The sequence below is a fragment of the Struthio camelus genome, chromosome 1, assembly GCF_040807025.1.
Source record: "Struthio camelus isolate bStrCam1 chromosome 1, bStrCam1.hap1, whole genome shotgun sequence".
NCBI classification, from domain to species: Eukaryota; Metazoa; Chordata; class Aves; order Struthioniformes; family Struthionidae; genus Struthio; species Struthio camelus.
The window spans coordinates 179,298,826-179,312,246 of NC_090942.1; the positions used below are offsets into that span (position 1 = coordinate 179,298,826).

Consider the following 13,421-nt stretch of genomic DNA (forward strand, 5'->3'; position numbering starts at 1 on the left):
TTGAATCCAATTTTAAAGAGCAGTAAAATATGGAATGCTCCAAATTTGACACTTAGGAGTGTGTTGTCCTTTGGTTAGTATAGCATCTTGTTTTGATGCCTAACTGAGAATCTTTGCTATTTTGAAAAGCTGGCCAATCTTATCTTAATTGTTACATATGCTGAAATTGTTCATGCCATATTTTTACTGGTGAGTCCCTGTAGAAACGAATATGGAAGCAAAAAGATGATAAAAAAGATGGTTAGCAGGAGTTATGTTTTACACATGACAAATAATTCTGTACTACTTATTTTCTGGTAAATATAGCCAATGGAGTTTAGGGAGCTATTCAGCTCATCAGCCAGTATGTTATAAGATAATAAATTTAGCATCCTGTTGCCGCTCCAGAAGGAATCGGATCTTTTGTAAGTTCTGTCTGTCAACCTTGTATGGATATCTCAAAACCCTTCAGTGATCTCAAATGACACTGAATACCTGAATACCTGTATATAGAGACGTGAATTGAGCCTTGGGCATTTAATTGAGAGTGAAGCATACTATTTTCCAGGCTCCATTGACTTTGTTGACTATATCTTAATTGACTGAAATGGGAGAGACCTACCTCCAAGGTGACCACGCCTTCAGTTAGCATCCTAAATGTAGGTGTCTCTGAAGTTTTATCTCTAGCTCACATATCAAAACTACATTTAGATACCTATATTCAGGTGTGTCAATTTCAAATTGAACTCTACACAGTTTCCTCTTCATTTTTAGATTTTGGCAAAACATTTGAAATGTAGTACCTCAACTCTTTTATTGGTTTGCCAGGAGACGAATAGCATGATTACTGTACAAGCTAACATCAGGTTCTCTACAGATATCTTTATTTAGGTGAAATTGAGTTTGTCCTAGGAGTGGATAAGTTTTAGGAAAAATTCTGAGCAGTGGGCATTATCCTAGGTGATTTCTATCGCCAGCATTATAACTTAGTAAAATTTGTTTCTGTAATATCTTATGTAGACTTACTCGTACAAAAGTGAGATAAACAGAAGTCATGGAGTAGGTCTGATCTTTTGAGTTATTCACTGAACACACTTTTGCACATTACCTTTTTTGAAAATTTTTTAAAAAAGCACTTCTGAAGTGCTAAAGTAATGAAGTTAGTATTTTACCACAGACAAAATCCATCCTTTCTCCACAAAATCTCTAGTAAGGAAGACAACTTGTATTGATATTCCACCGCGATTAGTTTATCACTTTGACTTTTTAGAGCTACAGAGTACTTCAATTTAGTATTAGTAGAATTTCCATTTATTATTGCAGCTAGCTTTGATGAGGACAAAGAATTGCTATAGACTGTATTACATATTGGTGGAATTACGAAGCAAGAGTTATAAAAAATGAGCTAAGGCATTAAATTAATTACTCTCCCATAGTTCAAGCCCATGTTTTGTTGGGGTCAAAGGGCATTTTACAAATGAATTGATAAAGTCAGTCTATCTAGTTTTCTGGTAGAGTTTGTCTGCTATGTTTTTTTATATGTGAATAAAACTCATCATCTGCTTTGTTTGTGCAGTAATTATATTTTGTTGTCCTGTGCATTCCTTTTGCTCTATCCATCTTATAATACGTGCTGTAAAAGCACACATAAATAAATAGGATAAACAAATTAAGCTGTTTAAATAAATTAATTTACTCTGCAGCTCTGTATTCAAATCTTATATGCTCACTGGATTTCATTTTAATGAAACCCTTCTAAGAACAATACATTGTATGCCAAACAGTGAAATTATATTAAATAAATGATTAAATATACCTCGTTCCAATTTATACCAAATCTGTACACTGTGCATGCTTAAATCCTACTAAATCTAAGGAAATAAATCTTCTACATTCTGAAAACATATGCATTCTGGTCCTCCTGTTTAATACCCAGTTCATGGACATATAAACACAATGGAACTCATAATAAGCCTAGAGCTATGTTGCAGGTAAACTATACTCATCAATGTTTTTGACTTAAAAACCCGAGACTATTAAAGTGGAATCCACTTAAATGTCTTGATACATTGTTCTGAAAGGTCTTCACCCACTCCATTAATAAGACCAATGAATCCCTTTGCAATCACAATCTCAAGCTTAGCAAATATTTATTATAAAGTTTGTCTGGAACAAATCTATTGATTACTATAAATAGTCATGTTGCTAAGTTTCATAGGAATACATTTAGCAAAATAAATATTCATCTAGCTATTGTGCATGAAGAATAATGACTACTGCAAAATCAATTTGTAGTGTAAGGAATGAGAATGTTCTTTTCAGATAAACTTTTTAGGCATTAGTAGCAGCAAGTTTTCATATGTGTTATTAAAGGCATGCTAATTGTATTATTTCGTTGTGTCAAGACAAAAGCATGTTGGACAGCTTTTAGTGATTTCAACTTGATTTTTTTTCTAATTAGAAGTCAGGATTTCAGCCAGTGTGCAGTTATTGTCCAAACAAAACAAAAAATACCTTTTTAAAAGTTGTAAGTCCCTCCCAGTAGATTTCTTCTATAGCATTTTTTTTACTTTTATCACTATTCAACCTGACTCATATTTATTTGGACTCTGGGGAGCTATTAGCAATAAAGAGGAAACTGCAGGGAAAGACAAAGAATTTTCTAGAAAGGACTATTCTGCAATGGTCAAGCTCATCTCCTTTTGTTTCTGGTTTCTATTAGAATTCCATACAAATATCAGATATATCTGCTACAAATCAATGATTTTCACATAGCAAGACAAGGACCGTTCCAAGCGCCACAGTTCTCATGCCCTAATTTTCCAAATCAAGGGATATCTTGAAGTTCATTGCAGCTCTTCCAAACCAACATGCCTAGCTTTCCCCTGGGTAGAAAAATGTGGGTAGATGAAATGCCTCCTGCCGCACTGTGGAGCAGTGATGTGGCTAGTGCTGAAAAATACTGCTAGGATAAACATGGTTTATTCCGGATTTGTGCTCCATAGTACAGACCTTTGGACTTTCATCAGACACATTACTAATGTCGGTCTAGTAGAGACATAATCTATCATCCTTAGGAGTTCCATAACATCTCACTTTTCAAGAAGCCTCTTGGAAATGAATTTGTGGGGAAAACTTCCACCCAGCATGAGTTAAAGCCATGCTGCCTGATCTTTATCTACGTACAGAAGTACATCATTCCTCATCCCATGACGCTAGTATCTCTAAGCTAGTAAACAAAATGTGTGTTTACAATTCAATGGCGTGCTGGTGCAAGTGAGAAGAAAACGTGAAATAAAACAAAATGAAAAACTTATTTTTATAGATAGTTCGGAAGGCAGTTTAAAAGCCTGATAGGATGAGTAGCTCTCAAATTACATAGTAAAATGTAAGATCTAAAGTTCTGGACTTGTTAAGTTTCCTTTGAAGATAGTCTGCAAATCCCGGAGACCTCAACACAGGAAAAAAATATGTTGTGATTTAGGAGGGAAGTACAGTTTAGGGAAATGATATTTGGAAGCCACAAAGGTTGTTTTCTTTAACATACCTTTTTTTGAAATTATCTTTTGTGGGGTACAGGAACGTGTTCCAGACAGCCCTTCTCCTGCTCCTTCTCTTGAAGAGGGCCGAAGACCTGGCAGCCATCCATCATCTCATCGAAGCAGCAGCGTGTCCAGCTCTCCTGCACGAACTGAGAGCTCTTCAGACAGAATCCGTAGGTCACATTCTTCTCCTTGTCACCACTTTAAATTTGATTAGGTGCAGCTGTTTTTTCTAATCAAAATGCCCTCATCTTAAGCAGTTCTCCTATGTATCATGTTCTGAAGTTCAGCTGCAATAAGTATCTCCCAACATTATGTTTCCCAGTTTACAGTATCATAACATTTGATGCTACATTAACAGGTACAGATATAAACTGCCATCATGTCATATTAAACATAAAGATAGGAGCTATGAAATATAGAATTGCAGCTGGAAAGCAATTTGCTAGATTAGTTTTAGAAGTGAACATACACTGTAAACATTTTTTTAAAGAAATTGAGTTTTATTTAATCTGGTTACTCTAGTTTGATTTCTAAATTGAATATGATTCCATAGGTAACATTTTACATGGTAGAGTTTCTTGATAAAGAGAAAAATTAGGTTAAATCAATTAAAAATTCTGCATATTATATAAATCCTTTAGGTAGGAAAACATGTAATGATAAGAAATATGATACAGAGAGTATTGTCACCTCATAACTCACAAGAGGTGGAGTGAGATTAAACCACGGTACCTCAGACTAATACCATTTTTATCAAGTCTACCTGTACAGGATGCAAATTACATAGCAAGGACCCTGGATTCTGTGATATTCCAGTGCAACAGACTGGAGATTGAGGTTTTTAACTCATATTATATTATGGGTATTAAATTAAATTCATAGTACCCTTTTCCATTCCTTTAATAATTCCTCTACTGCAGATTTCTATACTGATAAGGCATCACTGAACAGAGGAATTTGTCAGTAGGTAAAACTGGAGTTTTTGGCATACAGATAGAAGGCTATGAAATAGCTATGAAATTTGTAGTCATGTTAGTTAGATGGAGCACATGCATCTTGTAGACTCTTTTCTTTTAGGCTCTTTGCAGACTCAGGAAGCTGACTCTTCTTGGACTTTCAGAAGAAAGATATTTTATTATTTTGTGATGAAAAATGGCTTACCAAAGAAAAAATGAAGTGATAAATTCCATGACCATAAATGAGTTTCTATTTACTTATCACTTAGATGATTCAGAGTGCAGATTAGACTCACTTTCCCTATACTATGACCTTTATATTTCCCCGGGCTTTTATGAGTTCATGAGTAAAGTTCTGAAAAAACAGCTGTTTTTTGTTTTTTTTTTTTTTTGGATAATTGATTGAATTGTTCTGTAAATAAAAAAGCAAATTAAATGGAAAGATCCCTGTTGTTTCTGCTCAGGCATAATACTTTTTAGAAATAGTACGACTTAGGTCACCCTGTTTACTTACCAGCAGTTAGGAGTGGGAGCTGTACCCATTGTTTCTTTCAGTGATGAAGATAATAAGGTTCATTAAATACTGGGCCACTTCAGTAGCTTATTTATTTAAAAAATCAACCTTTCCTCTACTATGTGTTTTGTTGATATCACATTCTTAACTGCGTTTCCATTTGTGGTGCCAGCAAGAGTAAGATGACTGCAGAAGAAATAAGGGTTCCATATGGGAAAATGTTTTACTGAGAATGGCATAAGCCTCTTGCAAATACAATTTTTAGGAATATAGGCATGGGGATATAAACTACCTCATATGAGTTTCTCAGGTGTGTGTGAGACTCCTGAAGCTCTGTTTCAGGTTTGTTTAAAAGAGCTTTTCAAACTATCTGATCATCTAGTCAGCAAAGCTGCTAAGACACAGTATACTTTTGAAAAGCTATAATGTCTTACGTGGAAGACCACAATGCCTAATTTGAGGAAGTTGGGGATTGCATATTAGGAATGATAATATGCAAGAGTTTTTGTACAACTAACTAAAAAGAAATCAATAAATATCTCATTTAGAGCCTTCTAATCTCCAAATTGTTTCATTTGGATTTTCAGCTTTTGTTAAATGTTTGTAAATATCCTACTGAATCCAAAGATATGAAACTCTTCTTTTTAAAATGAACTCTTGAAATAAAAGAAATAACAGGAAGAAGCTCTCTCACTATGTGGCTGTTGATAAACCTAATTAAAGTAATGTTGGAGTTATTAGAATTCTTGTGTAAATGAGAGTAAGAATATATAGACTAAGTATAAAAGTGTGTCTGTTAATATTATGACTGATTTTGTTTCTGTCTCTGCTTGTGTCTAGCAGCTGTCCATCAGAATGGGCTATCTATGAACCAAATGCTGATGGGTTTGTCACCTAATGTCCTCCCTGGCCCTAAAGAGGGTGATCTGGCTGGTCATGATGTGGGACATGAGACAAAAAGAATGCACATTGAGAAAGGTAATATGAATATTATGATCTTAATATTTCTGTGTAAAGCAAGCATTATCTCCATAGCTATTTATTATTATAACTGCAATATTTATTTATATTTTAATTTTTAAAAAATGTTTGTTGTTTTCGAAGTTTAACAAGATTTTCTTTATTCTACTTTGCAGTCTGAGACATTAATGAGTTTATATGACAGAGGAATTTGATAAATATTGCAAAAAAAGTTAGCTACCTTCAACTTAAGATATTTCTTCCTTATCCAGTGTGATGATTTTAATCATTAATACTACTGTGATGAGTGAAAAACAGGTTTCTATTACTGTTGTACTTCTGGCTCTTCTACAACACCGTTTAGGTATTAAGCTTCCGTCTCACTTCAGTTGACTTTAATGACCTACTTCCCAATGGGGCTGAGTGCCATGACAATTAGTCCATGTGTGTGAAAAGGAAAAAGACTAACACCAAGCCATTAAATTAGAAAATTGCATAAAATGAGACTCATACACATTATATAATGGAATTTAAATTTAATTGACTATATGATCAAAGTGTTTGATCTAGGTAAAGCGTCTATATGCACTTATACTGATTATGGCACCATTTCATGACTATTGGTATTTAAAATTATGTTCCTGTAAGGGGTAGTTCTTTGTTTTTTTGAAGAGGGCTTGTATTTTTAAAAAGCGTATCCCGTGTATTGTATTTATTTAACATATATGAATTGTAAGTACTATTTATAGATTATGAACATTTTGGTAGAAGAGAGGTAAGAAATATAAGACATATTCTTCGGACTAACCAGAAAATAAGTTCTTTGAGAACAACGAGGGGAAAAGTAAAAGATATAATAGCCAGACATTGAAATAAAGGTGAAGAAGGTGGCTGCAATAATGAAGATTTCAGAATCGGACATTTTGTGCCATATATTTTAATTCATATAAGATGCTGCCTTCTCTGTCTTGTGTTTGAACACTGAAATATGAAAAAGAATCAAAACTGGGTGCTTCCGTTCTGGACAGCTGGCATTTTTAATAGGATTACCCCAAAAAATTAAAAGAAAAAATATTTCTTTTATATAAACCATTTAGTTTGATTCATTGCACACAACCTGTCTCAGCTTATCTTGTGCCCTCACTAAGCCCCTGCAAACTGTATTCCTGCTGAGAAGTATGATGTGATCAGATAGGATTGTTTTGAATTTCTGTAAATGATTTTATTTCAGCCTTTGAAGTTACTCATTTAAGTGTAATCAGACTAGTAAATTCAGCAGAGAAGTATATATTAAGAATTCTTACTATTTTTATGTCATTCAAGTTTTTTAAAAGGTTTGTTCATAATGGTACCACAAATGTATTTTCCAAAGCTGTCGCCAGTTCAGGCTTTTTTTAAGATCTATTCTCAGTAAAACTGCTGAGAATTCTTTTTTCCATAGTCCTTGTTTAGGTCAAACCTTCTATTTTTCTTTCTTTTTTATCCTCTGTTCCAGCCTACTGCATTAGTGGTAAATATTCATGGGCTATCTAGATTGATAGGGTATACTAAATTAAAAATTGTTTTCTGTCATGACTACATTTATCATGTCTCTCATACCAACCCTGTAATTTTAATACTAAACTAATCTGTATTAAAACAAGTGATTTAACTTATAGATATTTGTGGAGATAGCAATTGTCTACCTCTGCCATTGTGAGCTTGCAATTGGATCCCCAAACTGTTGCTTACCATTGCAATTTAGTCAGAATGCAGTCATATTTAAAAAAGCAAACAAACATGTATCGGGACTGGTAGTCTTAAGTTGAAACCACATTGCCCTCATCGTCTGATTTGAAAGAAAAAGAAAGAAAAGAGAAAAACAGAAGTTCTAAGTTTCATTAAGCATTTAAACAGTACTCTGTTTTCTTCTGAGCCGCATTTGTGTCAGCCTATCAGCTGAAAGTGAAATGGCTTTTAATTACACCTGTGAGAAGCTGGGAAATCTTGCCTTGTAGAGGAGACCCTCTCTTTATTCTTCCTGCCCCCTCTTCCGTTAAAAGAAAGAAAATATAGGTAGATAGAAAGATAGATGGATCTCCAGTGATCTGAGTTTGGGGAAAATTTGATTACAGTCAATATAGAATTTAAAGAAGAAAAAAATTGTAACAGAGATAAGTAATCAACATATATTTTAAGAAGACTTAGCATAAGTCAGAGGAGCTAATTGTCTGTCTGACCTGATCCATGACATTGTTGAAAAAGAGAAGATACCTCTTATCCTATGTAAAAATAAAAAAGGAGCTGATTTACCAAGGCCATGGGACACAGAGTAATATTTTTAGAACAGTACATTGGTACTGGCAAACTGAATACCAGCATGATGGTATTCAGTCTTTTAAAACTCATATGCATTTGTATTTAAAATTCATCCAGAATTATTATCGATGGCAAAAATGAGTTTATTTATTAGAGTGAAGTTAACTAGTAAATATTTGGTGCAGTTTTCTATTTGCTTTTAGTCTATCTTCAAAGTCTATTCTCAGATTACGGTATGCAAAGTGTTGAGTGACCTCAGCTTCCACTGAAGTTAGTTTGTCATTATCCCAGCGAGAATGGAATTAGTTTCTATGAACCTATTCATAACCGTTAAAATAGAGACATTTGCATCAGACTGTAGGTCTGTTGCAGGAAAATAGGAAGAGCTTCTTTTCTCAAAGATGTGAACAGTGGAAACATTTTCTAGCTGCTAGTTCCAGATGTGCAATTTGGCCACATTCTAGCTTTAAGTTGGGGCAAGACCCAATGTATATATTTCACATTCCACCCACTCTCTGTGATCCATGAGAAGAAAACTTGGAATTGTTGTCTAGAAGATTTATGTCGTGTTCTGGCCAGGTTCCCAGTTTGGACTATGGGAGGCTGCAGGACACACTGCAGAGCACTTCTACCTCACAGTTCATACGTAATACAAGATGGTGTAATCTGTGTATGCAGAAAAGTCAGGTACATTGAATTTCCAGTACTCTTTTTTTCCTTATTAGAGCATAGTAGATTTTCCAAAATTACTGGATCTAGGCTGCAGAATTGCAAATGATCCTGAGAAGGAGGAGGTAAGTTCAAGTACTTGACGTTAGTTCCAGTACTTGACAGCAGTCATCAAGACCAAGTATCTAATTTTGTAACCTGTAATTATGGACTATTTGGTGATGCATGTTTGTTTGGTATAAAAACAGTTATGTGTCACAGAAAGGATTTACATGAAGCATAGAGGTTGTATTTGTGCAGAAAAGATCCATTCACTTAGTTACCTAAAAATTAAGACTCTGAGTCACTTTGGGTACTTAAAATGCTAAAGTTTCTGTGACCCTAAGAGATTTCTGTAGATAATCCCTCATTTTCTTCTGATATGTTTTTTCGGATTTCTTATTTTATTATTCATAAGTTAGGTAGAATTCATCTATTAGGACTAAGATTGCAAGCTTGAAACTCCTACTTGGCTGTTTTGTGTGCTCCTGGAGGTCTACCATTCTGAAGTTGGCAGAAATGTATTTTTGAAGTTTCCCAGGGGACTACATAATCCTTTAGCTATTCGTTGAAGCTGAATGTCAAAGCTAGAAATAGCCTAGAAAAGAAGGCGCAAAAATCTAGTAGAGTACCTAAACGGTAGACTACTGAAACCTGATCCTTTTCTTGGTCATTGGCTCTGAAGTGTTTCAACAGAAGAGTCAAAATAGTCGATGGTTTGAATATTGTGACCCCCTGGTATAAGTCCCATAAGGTTGGAGGTGCGGATTCTCACTCCTTATAGGCAAAAGAGAGAACTGATCCTGTGACGCAAATTCTGAGCAACATCTCTAATCACTGTGCTTTGTATAAAAGAAAGAAATATGTTTTACCACCTTCAGTTTGCCTTTACAACCTAGACTGTGGTCACGAGGGAGGAATCTGTAGGGTGGAATTTACAGCCTGAAACTATTTCCAGAGTTTCTCCATTGACTCAATCCAGACTTCTGTGCACAGTTGCATGTTGACTTCAGGCACACCGTAGTTCTACTTGTTAACTTCATTAGACCCCAATTTGAAGCGTGTGCCTAGGTACTTACCTTATGCAATATATAGGAATCTAGGGCCCATCTCACTTCAGCCTAAGATTCTGTTTAGGGGACAAACACATAGAAGTTAGTTTCTTTAACAGCTAACTTAGATACCTAAGTCTTTTATTGGATCTGGCCCTAGGGCATCAGATTAGAATTTTCTGTCTGCATCAATTTATATTTTTTTAGATTGACACCAACAGCAAATGAAGCCTGAATGTCATGCTTACATTTTAAATTGAATATGTTATTTGAGGTGTTATGGGAAGGACACTCTCTCGTTGAAAATGTGCATGCTGTTTTCTATAACAAAATATAAAATATTCACCATGTTCACAAAATAAGCTAAACAATTTCTTTCAGAAATGCATTTTAACTTTAATGTTAGCAGAAATTTCTTAAGTAATTTTCAGATAAACAACAATAACTGCTTTCTGACTAGTATGATAGCAGCAATTAAGATATAACTTTATCAAATCAATAAATTAAAAATGCCCAGTATTTTCTCTCTCTTTGTATGTTATGCCCTTCTGTAGAGCAATCCTAGACCTCTGGCTGCTATCTTATAAAACAGAATATTCAAATAGAAATTTCAAAATATACTTAATGCAAAATGGAAAATAAATATTCCGTAATTATAATTAGAATTATATTTTCTTGTTGACAGTCATATGTCAAAGTAGGTACTAATAACAAATATCTCTGAATCTATAGTTATTCATTCTTTATTTTCAGCAGTAAATTCTTACATTTTTTAAATGTCACATATAAATACACCTTAATAACTATGTAAACTTATAAGAGTATATTTTACAAATATTAAGGACGCAGAGGAACTGCAGCATTACCAGAGATTCTCTTCTAGCTGAGCTGTTTTCAAGCACAATCAGCAAACAAATGCTCCAGGGCTTTACTTAAATTATGTTTCTAGTCTTTGTTATGATTTTGGTTATTTCTCTGAGAAGATCTTTTCTAAAGAGAATTGTTACCGATTGACCTGAAGAAGAATTTTCATTCACCATTCATTTAATTTCATTTCTTTGGCCAGATCTGCTGCCCAGCTACTGCTTGTGTAAACATATATTATTTGTTCATTTTCGTTTTTGTATGCACGCACACACATACAGATACTTATACAATGTATTTATCTTATTGAGTATTGCATGCTAATTGAACTCAAAGGATATAAACGGACCTTGATGAGTATCAGTATGCAAATTCACATTTCAGTTCTGTGTTCTCACTCCATTTCTTAAATGTTACCATATCTTTATATATTAGTTTGTAATTTCTTAAGTTCCTGGGTGCAGGCTATGTATTTATACATCACTTAGCATGCTGTGAAACTGATCTTGATGGGAGCTTTAAGTACTTCTAAAACCTTAAAAAGATAGTTGTCAAATCTGTAACCTAAGGCAGATAATATAACAATCTGCTAAATGAAAAGCTAAAGAAAACCAGTATCATCTACATAACCTTAACATACCCTGCTTGTTGGTGTGTCTTTTCACTCAACCCAAGAGACTCAAGAATGCCTATAATACATGAAAAGCTATTACAGTTAACGGACTACAAAGGTGAAAAATGAAATTGCAAGTTTTTTTCTTAATGAAAACAGAAAACATCTATTTTTGTTCCATAACAATACATCAGCTGGTATAGCGTTATTGAATAAGATATGACTATTACGTGTCTGCAGAAAGGAGTGCAAAGGAAGTGCAAACTTCTGAAAGTTATCTTTTTAGCAAAATATTGGGTAAGAATATTTCTACAGACTTCCACCAAGCCAGTCTCCAACCAGGTAGTTCTTTTGTAGACTTGTTTGCTAGTAAGGATCATTATTCTAATTGAGTAGTAGTTATGGCATACATTGTATTAGGTTTGTTAAACAGTGTTCACATGACTGATATGTTCATACTAGCTCCAAAACATCCCAGACAAAGTGGAGTCGTTGCAGTTGTGCAGCCCAATTGCACATGCGCATACCTGTTAATCTGCGTTTAAAGAGACTCCAACACATCCTGGACATATCTCACTTTCTGAATATGCTAAAATCAATTATATGCGCACAAGATGTTCACTGTATTCTAGATCTATTAAAGCTACTATGCATATGAAATTCCTTCGTGTTATGTGCTGCAAAGTTCCCAAAAGAGACTTCTTTCTTTTGTTTTAATTTCACTGATCATGATATATTCTTCATATAATAGACCTTAGCATAGTCTTTACAATCTTTAATAGTCTTTATTACATACAGAGGGGAGGGGAGCTAAAAAAAACCCTTTGAAATAGTTTGTGTGCTCATTTTCATTTCACTTAATGAATTGTCAAAGAGAAGATGTAATGGTAATTGAAAATATGTTAAAAAGGGTTTTTTTTTTTTTTTTAACATGCTACCACATTGCTGTTTTTAAATCATTAAATCCCTTTGTGTTTGCTGTTAGGAAAGAAATGTTATAGGGGAATGAAATCAGTGAAGTTATGGCTGTTCACACCAAGAGAGGATAGGTCCTGCAGCATTGAGAATGACCAGACAAGTACAGTCCTATTTCTCTGAAGTATTATTCTTTGTTTTACTTTATTTTAAAAATGCATTTGCAAAAGAAGAAAAAGTGTGATATGTGTAGCTGCTCTAAAACTGAATTCTAGCTATATTAAGAAACACACAATTTTTTAATGAATTTAAAAGGGATGTAAAGTCAGATATATTCTTCCTGAAATTTCACAAAAGTAAGTGGCATTGGTTTACTGCATGAAAACATTTATCTCCTAGGTTTTAGTTGTACCATGCTATGTGGTGACTGTAGCAGAAATCAGAGCTTACAACAAAATTCTGAGAAGGTGTTCCACCTGAGGCTACTTGCAGAAGCTATTTCAAAATGAATTCTCAGAGATTCTTTTTTCCCTGTATATACAGGGTTTAGGTTTTTCTTCAGAGATGAATCAGTACTAATAATGATTTGAAGAGAGGTAGTTTTGATTTGTTCCTTCCTTTCAACTTTCTTTTGTTGAAAAAGCATCTCCACTTTGAAGATGCATCTAATATATTGATGATTGCCATCAATTTTTTCTTAATGGTATTTAGGAAGTTACTTTGCAAAATAATGACTGATTTTATGCCTCTAAACAGGTCTGATTTTGAAAAGGTTGGTTAGAACACCAATAGACTCAGTCAGAAGAACGTCCAACTTTATGCCTACTTCTCCTTGTCCCAGTTCTGGCATAAACTCACTTAGTTTTGTTTCTAGAGATCAGTCATATCTCTAATCTTTCTGGTGAGATAACAGCATATGTAAAGCTAATTCACATTAAATTGAAAAAATTCTGGAGAAAACAGTGTATTCTTGCCACAAAACTCTAGCTTGGATTAGTTGTAGTGAAAACCTGAAGC

General features: G+C 34.2%; 1 protein-coding gene across 7 annotated transcripts in view; it reads left to right on the forward strand.

Annotated features, from left to right (window-relative positions):
* DACH1 (dachshund family transcription factor 1) overlaps nucleotides 1-13,421 on the forward strand; it is a 364,372-nt gene that overhangs the window by 255,148 nt on the left and 95,803 nt on the right. For 4 of the 7 annotated variants that reach the window (XM_068929670.1, XM_068929672.1, XM_068929674.1 and 1 more), the window contains 2 exons: nucleotides 3,559-3,694; nucleotides 5,838-5,972. In XM_068929670.1, the coding sequence (XP_068785771.1) occupies nucleotides 3,559-3,694; nucleotides 5,838-5,972 (271 nt within the window). Of the gene's footprint in view, nucleotides 1-3,558; nucleotides 3,695-5,834; nucleotides 5,973-13,421 lie in introns of all 7 variants that reach the window. The other 3 variants (XM_068929669.1, XM_068929671.1, XM_068929673.1) reach the window with 1 other exon arrangement.